This window comes from Tachypleus tridentatus, chromosome 10 (assembly GCF_004210375.1).
Source record: "Tachypleus tridentatus isolate NWPU-2018 chromosome 10, ASM421037v1, whole genome shotgun sequence".
Taxonomy (NCBI): domain Eukaryota; kingdom Metazoa; phylum Arthropoda; class Merostomata; order Xiphosura; family Limulidae; genus Tachypleus; species Tachypleus tridentatus.
Genome location: NC_134834.1, coordinates 87355235 through 87373271, shown reverse-complemented (window position 1 = coordinate 87373271; position 18037 = coordinate 87355235). Strand labels below are relative to the sequence as shown.

Genomic DNA, 18037 nt, shown 5'->3' with positions numbered 1-18037 from the left:
TAAAATTTAAGTGAAGTAAAGAATTTGATCAGAAATTTAATGTTTAATGTGGTGAACAAATTTTTTTTGGTTACTAATGTAAGTACCAAATTTTACATTCTAGTTTCCCATTTCTTTCATACTGAATCTCTATCTTTTCTACAATAATTAGATGATAGTAAAAGGAATGTGATTAGGTTACAAGGTAGTTGTGATCTGTTGCCATATCAATGGCAAAAGTGAAGAGCAGACCAGAGTCAGGCAACATACTTAGTAAAGCGTGAACATTTACAAGAGGGGAATACAGGTTTTGTAGGCAATGTTTGCATGAGTACATGTAAGCCTGTAGAAATCTTGTTTGATACAAACAATAGTTTTAAAACTTTCATTTTAAAGGAACTTTCAGGAAAGGCAATCTTAAAACTTTTTACCAAGTTTTAGAACTAACTAGCTTTTGGCTGGCTCTCAATTTATAATAAAATTCTTAATTGTTGTCTTGTTTTTAACTAGTCAGTTGCTAGATCATTCTGTTGGTGATGTAAGTAAACAAAGAGCTACTTATCATACTTAACCTCCATAGCTATAGCTCTCCTCGTTCATTACTGTACTCTTTATGCAAACTCTCTCACTTGCCACTAGCCTTGAGGGTCCCATCTTAAACTCGCATGTTTCTATGTTTAATTGCTCCATTGCATGAAAATGACCATGTAATAATGCTCCACCAATTGGAGTGCAACAGACTCTTCTAGTTCAACTTACTCACTCTTTCTGCTGATTATTCAATGAGCATGTCTCAATTTGGCACTCATGAGTAAAAATGTGTCCTTGTTTGTTTTTTTCCATTGTGAGTTTTTGTGTTATGAAAATATTAAAATTGGATTTTAGTTTTTGAACATTTCTGTACCAAGGACACTGTGGCAAACCCCAGATTAAGGCATGGGCTTAATGGGCGTAAAGCCTAGGGCCACATGCTAATTATCAGGCTTCAAACTATGACTATAAATGTATTGCACTGCACATAGAGGTTCTGTCTCAAGGGGGCCTCTAAGTTGAAAAGCCTAGGGCCAGTAAAGCCTTTAATTTGGTCTTGATTGTGGCCTTTTATTTTCTACTATTGGTGACTTCCATTTTGTCTGGTTTAGGACAGCAAGATTTTCTTCATATTAGACAGATAATTAAAATTGCATCAGGCTCCTCTTTATCCGTTGAGGAAGTGTCGACTGTTATGCAAGACAAGATAGAATCTTGCATGCTTCTTGGACATTCATCTGAACCTTATTTGCCTCTTCCTACATATCCAATCAATGATGAAAGAAATTTGAGTCTCCCACCAACTGCTCTTACCAAATCTTTTACCAATTATATTGTGGATCTGCTTAAGCATATTTTGTAATTTCTGGATATAGTTTTTAGGTATATTACTTTTGCTTTCTTTCTCTTCTATCTTGTATAATTCTTCTCCTTCACTTCTTAACTCTTTTAACACAGGCTTGGTCACTTTAACCAACAATGTGACCACTTTGTATTAATTTAAAATTTTTATAGATTTAATAATTCTAATTTTCAATACAGTGTGTACCACAAGGTTTGGCACCCTTTTAATTAACGTTTATAAGTTTTTCACATTGTAAAAAATTGTATCTTTTTAGTGAAGTATTTTTAATAAACTGAAATAAAGCTTTGGCTATGAATATATCTCATCCTTATATGATGCAGGCATTCTTTATCTTCCTTACCTGGTTAACATGTATGCCTTGGCCCACCATTAAGTAGTATTATTTTCCTTGGATCCTAAATTCTGAAGTCTATTCTTGGAGCTTGGGGTCAGATCCTCTATTTTCATTTCCTGAGGTTCAGATTTTATGCTTTTGTCTTGCCCTAATTATACTGGTTTATTATTTTCCTTCCCTTTCTATTCTTTTCCAAGAAATTTGTGGTGCCACTGCAGGTTTTTCATCAGATATTTATTCCCTCATCTTTTCTTTATTGGTGCATTAATCTTTTCTGGCCTTGTCACTTCTAACTTGATTGCTCTGTTGAAGAGGGGTGCCCTACTTGCTCTTATGTTTACCTCTATCTTATTTCAGGGATCTTGGCCTGATTTCTTTTTTTCCCACAGAGATGTTTTTGATGGAGAACCTCATTCTCTGTATTCACATGTTGAAATTATGTATTGACATTCTTTCATGTCTATAGCTGATTTTTCTCTCATTATAATCTTCCATTCTTCTTTATTTTTTATTCTTGTAGTTCTGTGTTTCCTCTGTGTATAACTCTTGGTGCTGACATTTTCGTCAGTGGCTTTCCTTATAGGGTCAGGACAAGCAAAGGTCAACTAGAAATTCTGTTTGTGGCCAATTATTACATTATAAATATTTTAGAATTTTCTTCTCCTCCTTCATTAACTCATATTCCCATTCCATTTCTTTCATGAGATCCAGTTCTCATCTGCATCTATTGATGAAGGTTTCAGACATGTTGGTCAAGGATGTTGTGAAATGAGTTTTTTTTTATCTTTTTCTAGGATTTCATTCTGTCCCACTAGTATTTCTAAAAACATACTATTCTCCTTCTTTGGTAGGCATCTTGTTGGTAAGTCAGGTGGTGGAAGTTTCACATCACACCCACTTATTATCTGGTTTGCTTGGGTTTGTTCCACATTTGCCATTTCTGTGGAGTTCAGCCTTCTCCACATTATTAGTGGGCCTTGGTGGATTTGATTTTCACAGCTTTATTCTCTCATTCCTATCATGCATAGGAGAATCTTTTTAAGGGTAGTTGGGCTTCCAACTCACTCCTTATTCCTTTGAGACATGCTCATCTTTTTTCTTTTTTTTTTATAGTAGACTCTACTTGAGACATGTAACCTCTTTTGGGATTCCTTATCCTCCCTTATCTACCTTCTTTCTTAGGTGCATGATATTTTCACCTAGTAGCTCTTCAGAACCATTACTTTAAAGAATGTTGCTCTGTTCCTCTTTCTCCTTCTCATTTGGTTCTTTATGTTTCTACAGATTTTCCTGATAGCATGTGGCACTTGTCTTGGTTTCTTTGAGCTTTTGTGTCAGTGAAACCTGGAGGAATTACTCTTCAGGTCAACCACCATGGAGCTCTTAGAGGCTTTTTCAGTTATGGATTATTTCCTCCCAATGATAAGTGGTCATTTGGTAATGATCCATATTGATAAGTTTTTTGGTGTATCCTATATCTACTGCCAAGATGTCACATGGTCTTTATCTATTTCAAAACTTTTGCCCTTCTCTTCTGGCTCATTTTCTGCATGCTTGCCTTGTTGCTTGTAATATTATGCATACCCTGAATCTTGTTATAGATTTTTCTCTCATGGCCAGATAGTGCTTTTCTTTTGGGAGTGTTCCTCAATTTATGTTTTTCATGAGGCTTTTCGTTTATCTGAGCACCTCTCACATCAAATGCATTAGACACTACAATAAACTTCCTTTATTATGATCCCCTGCTTCATATTCATCAGCTCTAGTAATGGATGCATTTAGTCAGGGCTAGTCCAACCTCTTACTTTAAGTTTACTCCCTATTTGTTTCCTCATTCATTCGGGACATTACTGGTTGGCTTAGTCTTGGTTTCCTCTATTGAACTTTTTGTTGTCCTCTTCTTCAACATTAGCTTTGTGCTTTGTTTTTAAAGAAATGTGGTCTTATCAGTATTGACATTGCAGCTACTTTTCGTCTTATCACATGATAGTGAGTTTTTCCAGGGTAAAGTCACATGTGGAATCGTTATTCTTCAAACCCACAAAAGACTTTCCAAACATCAGTGTTTCATGACATAAGAGAATATTTGATTTTACTGTGCACTTTGTCACTAAATGTAGATTTATTACTGATAATTCATGGCATAGGTACTTCACTTATTGGTGATACAGGGGTAGAAAAATTCTAAATTTTCAGCAGGACATGTGTCCTGCTGGACAGTGAAATTTGCCAGACATCTGAAATTTTAGCAGGACACCTCAAAATTGTCACCGGACATTACCGAAAACAAAAAAATCAAGTAGAGACTATTATTATATAAAACAGAATCATTTTATTTATGGCACTGAAACATTATTTCAAAGCAAATGGCAACAAGCCTTGTATCCATTAAAAATGGCACATCAATCAAACTGGTAGATTTAGTCATTCAGCACTAAGACATCAGCTGATGTAGACTCAGTATCTCTATTGTCTCTACGTGTGCAAGTTCCATGTGGACTCACAAATCGTCTGGTTTTTTACTGTCCTTCCACCAGGATTCTACAGTCTTGCACAGTAATTTTGTACTTGCAAGATCACAGGTCTTATTCTTAGCTAATTTTATTGTCATTAAGTCATTAAGAGAATCATTTATTAGTTTGGACTGCCAGTCATCCTTAATAACTGCCATCTGGGAAAATCCACATTCTGATTCAGCAGATGACACTGAAATCACCTGCATGAGGCATACCAAGGCCAACACTGTTGATCCAGGGAAAGGTTTACTGTCCTGAACAGTAATTTGGCCCACAATCCACTTGCACTACAAGCCAGGGACTCATCTGATTTGGCAAGTCTTGTGGCTTTGAGCAGTGTCTCATGTAACTCAGCTTGGCAAATATCAGCTGCAATATTGAAACCCTTAGCTTCTAGCAGAGCACCAAAGTGGTCCAGTAGTGTCTGGAGTTCATTATGACCATAAGATGGCAATGCTTCCTTGCTTTTAGGCCAGTTGCTTGGTTCAAAAATTTGAAAGGCACCAATAAAATCCTTATCAAATTCTTCAAATCTCTCCTTCAGATATGTGACAATTTTACTTATGAAGATGGCATTTCTTCAGCCACGAATTGAGCAACTGTCTCTTTTGTGACACTTTTTGAGCCTCTGGCTCTTGTCTGACCACTAATAGCAATCACCTTTCCTTTTAGTAACCACTTGCCAGTTTGTTCACATGTTGTGAGCTCTTTAACAGTTTTCTGGGATCTCTCAACATGATTCAGATTGCCCAGCTTTTCTTTGCAAACAGCGAGTTTGTCAGAAACAATGTTCACAGTAGCAGAATTGTCTTGCATTTTGAGACTAAGAGATGTAAAAACAGGCAGAACTGCCAAGAGTATGTCCATGTACAGGATGAATTTAAGGCTTGTCAAAGTACTGTATAATTCTGTGGCTTTCTGTCCACATTCCCCTTTGTCATGCAGTTTTACTTGATACAAATGCTCTGCTAAAGCTGGCCAGTTATGAGAAACTGACTCCAGAGCATGCTCTTTGCCGGCCACCTACTGGGTTCCTGTCCCTTTTGTTGGCTTTCTAACAACAGTGTTGTTGGCTTTACCAGCTTCTTTGAGGCCAGCTCAGTTCTGTGGCGAACTGTCATAAAACTTCCATAGGTTTTCTAAAAAGGTTTGGATACTATCAAGGTAATGGATGTCCTTGTAGGTCTTCTTAATTGCAAGTTCCAAACTGTGACTAACACAGTGGATCTCTATCAAATAAGGTTTTTGCACCTTCAATCTGTTAACAAGTCCTTTATTTGTGCCAAAATTGACAGCTGCCCCATCAGCTGTCAGGCATACAATTGATTCAAGCCAGTCGTGAAACTTGACATATATGGACAATGCTGTAAGTACAAAACATTAGTACCCAATATTAGTTACTTTGTTTGTTTTGTTTTTTTTAAAAAAAAAATGTAAATTTGTCCTTCAGAAAATTCAATTGCTCCATTATCTATTACTCTAGTTGTGCTAGGTTAAGCTCTGTCAGTGGTAAATACATGGTTTTTCTTGGTTTAAATCAATTGAAAAATGCTTGAGTTTTCACTGATGTATATTAATAATGGAATGACTATGTAAATCTGAATTAAAACACAAATGTACATGAAATATTGTCCATTTTAGTTATTTTTTTTATTAGGAATTCAGGATAAATCCAGAAAATACTCATCCTAGGTAATTAAGAAACCTTTACCTGAACTTAAGTGCCTGTAGCAAGTGTTCAGAATCAGCCTTCTCAACTGACTGCACAAATTAAAACACAAATGTACATGAAATATTGTCCATTTTAATTTTTTTTTATTAGGAATTCAGGATAAATCCAGAAAATACTCATCCTAGGTAATTAAGAAACCTTTACCTGAACTTAAGTGCCTGTAGCAAGTGTTCAGAATCAGCCTTCTCAACTGACTGCAGACACAGGAAGTGGGTTACTGAGTAACAGTCACTGTCCAAGTATCTTACATAGACTATCTCCTGCTCAATGTTGGCAGTGTTTGTTGAGCCGTCAGTCATAATGCCAAAGAATAATGAGGTGTGCAGACGAGATCTGACATTAATTCTAATTGTTTCTGCAATATACTTTGTAAAGATAACTGCTTGTTTGTCATTGGCATGATGTTCTGTTAAGTTCATACCAAAGTTGTGCTCCTGCAGCAACAGAAGCTCTTGAAAATTGCTGAATGGTTTGGCATTTAAAGCCATATAAAGGGCAGTCCTGAATAGCACAAGCAAATGATCTTTCTCAGTCTGGTTAAGTTTGCTCAATTCTTTCATCATGGGAGTTAAAAAATCTGGTGTTTCTTTGCTGTCTTAGCTTGGCAACTTAGACTATGGTCATGACTGTTTTTATGTTCCTTAACAGCACTTGCTCTCAGGTTGGAAAATCCTGTTATGAAGGTGTTCTTCTGCCTTCCACTACTTTGGTCATATTACTGATAAATTGAGCTAAACATCAGTCCAGTAGCGTTATTATACTTCAACCATGGTCGGCCTCTATTCTATTCATCCTGGAAATGACGAGTAGGCTTAGCACCAGTACTAGCAGTAACAGTTTTTGCTTTAACACTTGGGCTTGGGTCAACAAGCTTGGGTTTTCTTACTCGGGGTTCCATAGTATTGTCTTATGATTCATTAGTCTTGCTCGTGAAGCCAAACTGAAATACATCATGAGACTTTCCCGTTTTTTTTACTATCAGATGCCATGGTCAGATAGTCGTGAATGTTTGAGTCACATGACTATCCTGGACAGCACGGATAAGGTGATCTAAAAAGCGCATTTTGTGAGAGTTTATGGTTGTTTTTTAAAATTTGCTTTTTTTTTGTCTTAAATTAAATCTTAAATTTTGCAACTTATTTTCCACTCATTATAGAATATACGTTTAAGCAAAATCTTGGTACTGTGCATACACAGCTTTTGCCTCACTTATTTTTGAGGGGACGATGATTTGTGTCCAATATGTTAGGAATATGACCACCGGTCACAATGTTCAGTGATAGATGGGAAAGTGCCAGTCAAACTTGAATTTTTAACAGACATGCCTGGCTTTAAATAAAAATTTCGAACCCTGTGATACAATGAACAACTTCACTGTTGTTATTAGAAGTCCAATTTCTGATGTAACAGTTGCCATCTAGTGCACAAACATCTTAGTCGCAGACTGCGAAGCTAAATAGAAAGTCATGTATGACATCTTTGTCCTTTAAATTCATGAAAGCTTTTCCAGTCATCAAGCCCTGTGGAAGTGCCATGAAAAATTGGTAAGGCCATGGCTTCACTGGCCTTTAATAATAATAGTTGAAAAATAAATGTAGCAAGTAGACAACACTTGAAAATAAAACAAATAGAAAACTATGTAGTAAACCCTGTAGATAAATATTAAAGTTTAATTGTGTTTCATAAATCTAGTTGATTTTTAGAGATTGCATCCTATTTCTCTTTTAAATATATGTGGAACTTTTCTCAGTTTAATCTTCAACTAAGATTATATCTATTTTTATTTCATTCATTCATTTCATTAAATAGCTCTACTCTCCGTCTTGTCTGAGATGTCTGTTTTTTTTGTTTGTATTAAAATTTTTATCTTATTAAATGTTTTTTGCAGAATGTTAATGTTTCTCCTTATTTTTCACAAATTCCTATATGATTAAATATTTGTTATTGGATCTGAATGTTTTATAAACTGTTTGTTAAGGAATGGAACATTAGATACTAATTAAGAAAATATGGATATCTTTTTTTTTTCATAAAATAAAGGTTTTCTTCACTATTACTATTTTTGACTATTCTTAATTTCTTGTCTTTGCTAGCAATCATATGAAGAGTTTGATGGCTTTGTTGTTCTTCATGGTACAGATACTTTGGCTTACACAGCATCAGCACTCTCTTTTATGTTGGAGAACTTAGGAAAGACAGTAATTCTTACTGGTTCTCAGGTTCGTTCAGATGATTGCCCTATATTCTGATTTATTTTCTTACACCATATATGTGTTAAATTAAAAAATTTTAAAAGCTATTTACTTTTAAATAATACTGTATACATTCTCTTTCCGTAGTACAGTATCAAATATATGATCACTATTGTGTTGGTACTGCTAATTTTAGTAAGCACAAAGCTAATAGTATGTTAGATGTGTTAACAGTGACTGTTATTTTCTAAAATATATTTAGTTTTTGTAACATTTATGAAACATGATAATGTGAGTTGTTTCCTGTCTGTTCATGTTGGAGAAATGTTTACTCTGGTCTAACACACACTTATTGTAAACCAGTATAACTCAAGGAAAATAAAATGCATAGGAGTTGTGAAACCCAAGCTCATTAATAATCTATCTTATAATTAATTTTTATAGATTCCTCTGTTTGAGCCACGGAGTGATGGACGAGAAAATTTTCTCAGTTCACTTATAATTGCAGGAAATTACATAATTCCTGAGGTATGGATTTTATCAAAATATTAAATTTTTTTTTAATCATTGTTTCAAGAGTAAGAATGAAATGTACTTTTGACTTCAAAATATATTTTTTTCTATCATAAAAAAGTAATAGTTTTATATACTAGTAATAGGGTAATTTTGAGAGCTTAGACCATATAGTATTGGCGATACTTAATATAAAAAAAAAATAGAGTTATTATCTGTTTTTAATTTTTTTAACACTTAAAACTTGCTGATAGACAAATTTCATGTAACAAGTTTTGTTTTTCACTTGAATGTTTTGATATTCTTTCATATAAGTTTTATATGACCTGAGTTTTATGTATTACAGGTCACTGTCCTTTTAACAATCAACTCTTTCGAGGCAATCGAACAAGTAAAATTAGTACCAGCAGCTTGGATGCCTTTGGGTCTCCAAACTTAGCACCCCTTGCAACTGTTGCCATTAACATACATGGTAAATAAATAATTTGTTTACTGTTGGTTAATTAGAATCTTCATATTACAAAATATAGTAGAATGTGAACAGACAAAAATAGTATAAATTAAAACTTAATTGTGATTAAATAGTTGTACATGTTGCTATTTGTTAACTCCTGTCTATGTTATTATGTACGGATGTTGCAAATGCCATCCTTACTACCTGACTTGCATTGTTTTTAAAAGATTGATACCAGCCATTTTTACATCTTTTTTTTATATAATTTTCTTTACTTCTTTTTTAATGCATTAGACACAGGTTGTATCTGTAACAAACTTCTAAGTGCATTGATGTTCTAACTTTAATATATATTGTTTATCTGTTATTGACTGGTAATTCCTGGTTCACCCTGTGCTTAAATTTTTAAAGGAACATAAATTTTCTGTAATAGCTAACTTCAAGGGGTAATAATATTGTTTACACTAAAATTGATATTTTGTAATTACTACTAGTTAATAATACTAATAAAAGTGCATACTACATTTGAAACTGTGTCACCTCAATGAAATTGGTTGACACCATTGTTTTGGTTTTTGAGTTCTCATGTAATAAAAAAAATAGTAGTACAACAACAACAAAAAATCAAACGTTATGCTGTGATATTTAAAGACGTTCCCAGAATTTGACTTAAGTCATTACATATACATATTGTAATGAAAGGAAATGCTGTATAGTATTTTAAAGTTCTGATGAACTGCTGAAGAGATTTGAAATACCATTTCAGTGAGCAGTCTGAACCATATCTATGTAGGTAGTGCTACTGCCTGCCTGATATTTAATTACTGGTTTAATTGTTGTTCTCACCTACATAGGTAGCTTGCTTTGATCAAAAGTTAATGAAAAGTTTTGTTTGGGAAAATAAACATGTACACAGATGTAACTTAAAAGTTTAACGAGTTTAGTGATACTGTAAATGATTTTGCTTGTGAAAACAGTTTATTCTGAATTGTTTTACTAGTTTATTTTTCTTTTCACATTTAAGATTTAAGAGCAATTGCTTCTGCTCCAAGATCTATTTAAATATAAATCCTGAGTGATTCATTATTTAAGTTTTGAAGTACTGATACATATTTCAAGTAACTCGTGAACGTAGAACAACTACAATTTTATAAATATGCATGAAGTAAATATTTCTGTTCAGTATATTTAATTACTGTAAATTATTTATCATTAGAAGTAGTTACAACAGAATTGTCTTCCAGTATGTTGGAATGAATATTAAATTTCTCTTCACTTAAAAGCCATTATTTCTGTCATGAAAAGTGTGTAGCAGCTGTGAAATGTTCACTACCAAATAAATCAAAATAAAGTTTTTGCTTACATTTTTCAAGGAAATCTATGACATGAACTGAGAATCTTTACATGAGTTGGCGTGAAATGATTCCAATGATAAACTAAACAATGCATATGTTTTTCTGTTTTATTTTAATTTTAAAGATGTCATTGCACTATACGTTAATGATGATACTTGAAATATTCAGAGTCTGAGTGTAAAGAACTACAATACAAAAATAAATTTTTAGTTAAAATGCTTGATTAAAATAATCTCATTATGATACAAAATGATTGTAATCTTTAATGAAATCTTACCATTTGTTGTTAAAATATGTTAAAATGCTCAGTTATCATAAGTATTGTTGAATTCCAATTCCCAATAAACTACACTTGTAAATTTATAGTTGCTGAATTTATTGTTCAGTATAATAATCTTAAAAATTGTTTAATATTTTTCAATGGTTTCTAAGAATACAAAAGTATAGTGTAAGGAGTTCTGTTGTTTTTTCTACCAGTTTTTTTCCTTGTGATAACTGACTACTAGCTGCACAGGAAGTCAGCACAGTAGGCTTGTTAAGAGACAAGAAAGTGAAAATTTGGTTGTGTGGGTAAGAAATGTATAAGTTACTCTAACATGGAAAGTTTATTTTAACAGTTAACTCTTATATCAAAATCCTTTTTTTGTAATAACTTTATGAAAGTGTATTTCAGAATAGTACTGTTTCAAATTTACAACTGTTTTTTGTAGTAAATTGGCAAAACATTTTCCAACCCACAACAATTGAAAAGTTCCGTGTCCATGACAAGTTAAGTCGACATGTGGGTCTTTTGCGGCTTTTCCCCAGTATAACTGTTGAAGTGGTAAGATGTTTTCACAACTACAGTTTCAACACAAAAAATATAAAAATGTGTTTTGAGCTTCATAAATGTAATCCATCTCTTTTAGCATACACCAGATTTATTTCTAAAATATTTATAGTTTTTAACTACAGTTTTTGATATATTTTATGAAACTTCTTTGAAATGTTGTCTAAAAGGTGAATATGTGCATATTGCCTGAGCTGTATGTTTGACATTTTGTTTTTAGCTGTTCAAAATGCAATGTTTTCAATACACAGTACTAATGTTTTTAAACATTTAGCATATAAGAACAATCCTATTTTCTTTTGTATGTATTTGAATTGAAAATGTTTCACAGTAAGCATTTTGGTATACTACCCTTTTGCCTTTTACATATACAATTAGTTTTTAACTTAGGGTTTAAATGTTAGTTCCCAGATTAAATAATACTAACAGTTAGGATCACTTTTTTGTTTATTATTTACAGAAAGAAAAAAAATAAGGAATGAGTGATAAATAAATGTTAATGTTTTATGATGTGTTAAATGAATTCCTAAATTTACTTACATTTATTCTTAGAGTTTTGCAAAATATGATATTTTTGTTCATATTATAATTTTATGTTAGAATTTCTAAGCTGTGAGGTAATTTCTTTTGCCTTCCATCAGGCTACTTTTCCCTCCTGTATTTGCAACAATTCAAATAGATTTTACCCATTATTCTTTCTCATGCCAAATTTTCTTGCCTTTATCTTGCCCACATGTCTATCCTATGGTCCTTGTCTGCCAGCCATCTTCTTTCTGTGGGACCCAATCTGGTGAGAGATAATTTATTCCAGTTTGTTCATTTAAGGTGAGATTTTGCCTAGGATCTATTGGTTTTTTTAGGTTTTATCAATAGGCCTTGTCACCCATTTCTACTCCCTTCCTCCTTTCTCTCAGATACCCTTTCCATTATCTCAAGATCCTACCAAGTATCAACATCTGTAAAAGGCAGTACAAGATCTTCTCTCTAAATATGCTATCAAACCTGTAATTCACCCTTCCCTTTTGGGGTTTATTCCAGGCTGTTTGTGATACCCAAGAAAACCAGACTTGCACCTTGGGGATAGGTCTATTACACCTCAATTGCTTCTTGGTGCTGCCTCTCTTTTTATTATGGAGTCTTTTGTCACTGACAGGTGGGTTATTTCTGTGTTTTTTAGATGGCTCAGGTCAGTGTCTTGAATGCTTCATATTCCCATATGAAGACAATCAAGACAGTATCTTTAGTTTGTTCATCACAGGGTGGTTTATTCATCTTCCACTTTTCCTTTCTGGCTTGCTATAGTCCCACATATCTTTTGTCAGATGGCTTTTGGGGTTTTATGCATATTTGAGGATTGTGGTTCCACTGGCTTTTCTTGGCTCATTATGAACTAAAGTCTATTCAACATACTCATTTGCTTCTTTTGATGTGGCTCATGTCATTTGGTTGATCCAATTGAAAACATCCTTCCTTGCTCTTACCCAGTATCTTATCCATCTGGATGTTTTTTCAACACTCCTCTTGGTTGGACCAAATCTTCTCCTCTTTGACTTCATTTTATGAAGCTGGCAGTTATTAACGTCCTTACTCACATATGGATGCATTTGCACTAATCTCAATACTAAGTTACTTCAGTTTTAGTTCTGATACCTCATCCTTTTGCTTTGGCTGTTGATATGTTAGATAGTCAAATGCCTTTATGTTTACCCTCATGTTCGACTCCTTCCCAGGGTGATTTCTATCACCCATTCCTTTTTAGGTCAATCATGATGTCTGCTTCAAATTCAGTATACTCCACCATTGCCTCTTGCCAACCCTTCATCCCTTCTATTGGCAGCCCCCATTCTGGGTATTCCTGCCAATTCTTTTACTCTTCACCTTCATACTGGGTTTTTATCTAGTTCTAGGTATACAAATTTCTTTTGTCATTTATCACATTGAGTAGCTTCATAGTTGGTACATTCTGTTCAACCTTCTTCCATGGAGGTTTTTTGATGTATAAGTGGAACATCTTCTGCTGTAACTTTTGGGCCAAGGTTTTTCCTCACTCATCCCACTGTTCCAGTTATTACAGATTTTCACACTTGGTTATTTGATTAGGGGTCTTTAGTTTTATGATTGCCTGTTATTGGTTGGCCTTAACTCACATCTTGCATTTATTCCAGTACCATATAGTTTTTATCTCCCTTACCTTGTCCCTCCTGTTATGTCGCTCTGGATTACTCATTTTCTATGGTATGCAGCTTTTCTGATTGGGATGCTTTACTTCATTTCCATTTGAACCATTGTCTTCTTATTCCATGTTTCATTTATCCCTTAAAAGTGCATTTCTTTATTCTTTTGGCCTGTGGACATTGTCAGCTAGTTGGATTTATTTGCCATTGGCATTTCATATCCTCTGTTTCATTTCCTCTATCTTCTCCTTTGTTCAGATAAATCCTTCCCTCCCAAGACTTTGGCAGCTAAGAGTGTAATTTCTCCTTCTCACCAAATTTCCTTCCTTCTATTTCACACCTCTATTTCCATTCTGATCCAAATTGACCTCTATGTCTTGTTCATGGTCTTCATTGTTATATTGTATGGCTTCCTTCCATCTATACTTTTCTCAGAAAGTATCCACTGGTTTTGATCTACCTTCTTCCATCTTTATCAATGGGGTTAGAATTTTAATTTGATTCTCTTATTCTTCTGTCTCTCTTTCCATAAATTATTCCATGTGTCTTTCCATCTCACTAAGCACCTAACTTTTCCCTATTATCTCATCTGCATCATTTGTTGGAGGAAATTTGTAAGTGAAAATGTGAACTACTTCACATAATTTCATCTCTCACTATCTGCATCGTGTTACTCTTTCTTCCATAGTTGATTATCATCTTCTGTCTGTTGCCATTCTTCATACTGCAGTGTAACTATAACTAGGTAAATTTTCTTTTCCCTTATTTTTCTTTTTCAGGGCTTATTCTGTGTTTTGATCTGGATCCTGCTGTATGGGAAATGATGCCTAGCCAGGTACACTTCATTTAGTTTGGTACACAAATGTACACTGTATTGCAATATAAATTATTACTCACAATATAGTTGCTTCTTAAGTATGTTAGTTCAGACTGTACTCACCCATGGACTTCATTGGTAAAGCAGAAGGGCATAGCTATTCATCTATTTCTTAGATTGAATAAATAATGTATAGTCTGCTTTTCAATATGGTATTTCATGGTTACCCATTGGATAGTCTCCTATGGAATATTCCTTTAAACTGTTCACCTTGTTTTTTCCAGTGGAGTAAGAGAATTCTTACCACTTTCTAGTTTCAAGCTGCTGGAGTGGTGGACATAGAGGTATCTTTCTGAATGAGAGATATACAATATAAACAACAAAGACTGCATTCAGTTGAGAGTATGGTAATGGTGTTCTGCAGGAGTAGATGGTGAGATATCCTACAAATGGACACTCTTTCTCTGCACGGGTTTGTCCAAGGTGATGTTGTAGCTTAGGAGTGAGCCATAGTAATGGAAGTTGGTTTCTGATGTTGAATTTTGGATTTAGAGCTGCACCAATCAACATTATGTCCTCACACGTCATCCAACTGGGCTCCTTCATCCTACCCCTGCATTAATGTCAGTTCCAAGTAGTTGAGTCTTAGGTTTAGAGCTGAACCATTCAACATATATCCTGGTTCTTCAAGCAATTCACCTTAAGTGTACAACCTAGTGTTTTGGGTGGACTTGTTAGTTTTTTTTTCATTTCTTCTTCTTGTGCTACATCTCAATGTCTTTATGCTGAGGATGTTACTGTGTTTGATGTAGTTCCAGTTTGTTTGATTTAAGTGGGAAATATGTATATACATATATGTATATATGTAATTTTACTCTTCTCACATGTACCCTATTTACAGATTGGCTAAAGTTGAGGTGAAGACAGTACAATCCTCCTTCCTACCCACATATAGATCAGTTTCTGGCAATTGAGTTTTGGATTGTAATTGATTTTCTTATTATATTATTCTTGCCCTACTCCCACATGAATGTTGGTTCCTGGAGGTCAAATTTTGAATGCATTTCTTTACAAGGTGATTATTCTTCTTCCAAGAAATTATATATGACCTTAATTCAGTAATGTGTCTTACTTTTGTGAATCAGTTCAAATTTTAACCCCAGGTTACATCATTATGCCCTTTAAATTTTTATTATTTGTTTTATGTTTTATATATTTTGGGTTTGGTATACCATGATAAAGTAAGATTTTGAAGTAATTAAATGTAGCAGCAACCATTAAGATTCTAGTTCTTTAAATGTATGTGATTCTCCAGCTATACCCAAACACTAATTTAACACCTGAATAAAATTCTGACCAATCAGAAACTATATTACAGCTCATTGAGAAGTTGGTATAATCATAATAATTTCATCATAAAGATATTGAAATGAAAGCCACTTAGTCAAGAATGTGTAGCCCAGAATATGGGGGTCTATTTTGGGACTCCAACATTGCAACAAGGGAATTATAAAACAGGAGAAAAGGATGTTCAAAAAAGTTTATTTAAACCATAACAATATAATTAAATAGAGTTGAGAATAAAATGAACAGTCAACCACAATGACAAAATAAATATCCTAACACCACACACACAAACACTAGAAAAGCATTTACTCCTTTGTGGGTCAGTAGAAAGTGTGTATGATTTTTACATAAAAAACTGAGTTTTGATACACATGGTGGGCAAAATAAACTGTCCTTTTTTGTAGCTTTGCTTTAACAATAAACACTTACCACTGATATACTACTTATGAAAATATAATGTTTCTATAAAAAGTGAGCACATTTTAAAAACATGCAAGTCTATTATATTGATTGATGATTATCTAAAGAATTATTTTCATACACAGTACTGTGCAAGCATTAGGGCAAGAAAATATATTGTCATTCTTTTCATTTTATGGGACTAATTCTTACATGCCATAATGTAAATTTCACCAGTGGTAATGATTCACTACTTCTTGCTGAGAACTGATTGAGCAAGGGTGAAATTACTTGTCATTTTTTTAAAATTCCCACATACTTGTACCAAGGACATGCCATAAGGATTCTGCTTGAATGAACATACTGATCAAATTTAAGGTCTGAAATAACTGTCATGGCATCCCATGCAGTATCTTAACTATATAGTTAGAAACTAGCAAGATAGATAAATTTGAAAATAGGGAAAGAAGAGACGGAACACCTAAACTTCGATGCTAAGTATCTGTTTATACAGCCATCAGGACAAAAGGAAGATTGCCACTGATAAATGACAACTTATCAAATGAAAGAAAAGCGTACAGATCTGCAGTATCGAGGAGATTTGACAAGAATGGAATATTTGGTCATGTAGTAGTTAAAAGCCTTTATTTTGATCTCCTAATATTCTCAAGAGACTGAAATTGCTAAAACATACAAAAACTGGACTGTTAATGATTGGAAAAGGGTGTTACAGGTGAGTCCCATTTTGAAATATTTGGTTTAAAGCATAGTTTGTCCATCCAGAGGAAGAAAGATGAAAGATAATTACCTCAATGCATATTACCTACTATGGAACATGGGGGAGGCAGTGTGATGGTTAGGAGGTGTTTCTATGCTGATGCAACAGGAGATATTTATAAAATAGATAAATAATTGGCCAGCACAAGTACTATCAAATACTGATCTATTATGGTATGCCCAGTGGTTTGTGTATTATTGGTAAAGGATTATACTACAAATAAGATAACCCCAATCCCTCATCTAAGCTATGCAGGAATTATTTAGCTAAGAAAGAAGCTGTTGGAATCATTCAAATGATGCAATGGTCCCCACATAGCTCTGATCTCAATCCATTTAAGCATAGATCTAGGATATGATAAATTAGAAACTTGACAAATCAAAAGTTAATTCCAACAAAACTTTATGGATGTGTGTTAGAGACGTTTGGAATAAATTTGTAAAGGACACTGATTAAATATGCTACAACAATGTTGGAAAGACTGTCTGCTGTTATTAAAGCAAAAAGGAAACAAAATATTAGCTGTTTGCTAAACTCAAACACTTCCACTAAGTTTCTGTTGTATTACGTATGAAGATTAATAAAACTGTATGTTTCATCTGTGATTTACCTTCCATTGTTCTTTGAAAATAACCTGAAATCTAACTTTTAATTTGTCTTAAACTGTTTGCACAGTGCTGTATATAATTAATTTAGAACAATAAACAAAATACGAATCAACTTTTGTGATTATTCTTTCAAGGTCAGAGCTTTTCTCATGCCTCCTATACAAGGAGTTGTTCTACAGACTTATGGAGCAGGTAATGGCCCCACTCACAGACTGGATTTGCTAGATGAACTGAAAAGGGCATCTCATAGAGGTGTAATAATTGTCAACTGTACGCAGTGCTCTAGTGGCCGAGTTGATCCATATTATGAAACAGGAAATGTAAGTTTGGATAAACTTTGTGTTTTATGAATAGTTTAATTGAGTATTTCTAATTATGTTATATTTTTTTGATATAAATATATGCATATGATTAGGATTTATAAGATGAATTATGTTAATGGTTTGAACTATTAATATAAAAACGTTACAACTTATTGTAAAATTTTCAAATTGAATCAAATTTAAGAGTCAGAAAGTATCGGTAAATATGATGATACATGTTTGATCTTTGATGTACTGTTTTTAGATACTTGTTTATATACCTTGGATATAGCTTTAAAAGAAAAAATTTAA

At 33.6% G+C, this 18037-nt stretch overlaps 1 protein-coding gene across 1 annotated transcript in view; it reads left to right on the top strand.

Annotated features, from left to right (window-relative positions):
• LOC143229809 (L-asparaginase-like) overlaps positions 1-18037 on the top strand; it is a 54442-nt gene that overhangs the window by 16545 nt on the left and 19860 nt on the right. The window contains exons 5-9 of the mRNA XM_076462605.1: positions 8051-8176; positions 8594-8689; positions 9020-9134; positions 11182-11294; positions 17558-17743. Coding sequence (XP_076318720.1) covers positions 8051-8176; positions 8594-8689; positions 9020-9134; positions 11182-11294; positions 17558-17743 — 636 coding nt within the window. The remainder of the gene's footprint in view (positions 1-8050; positions 8177-8593; positions 8690-9019; positions 9135-11181; positions 11295-17557; positions 17744-18037) is intronic.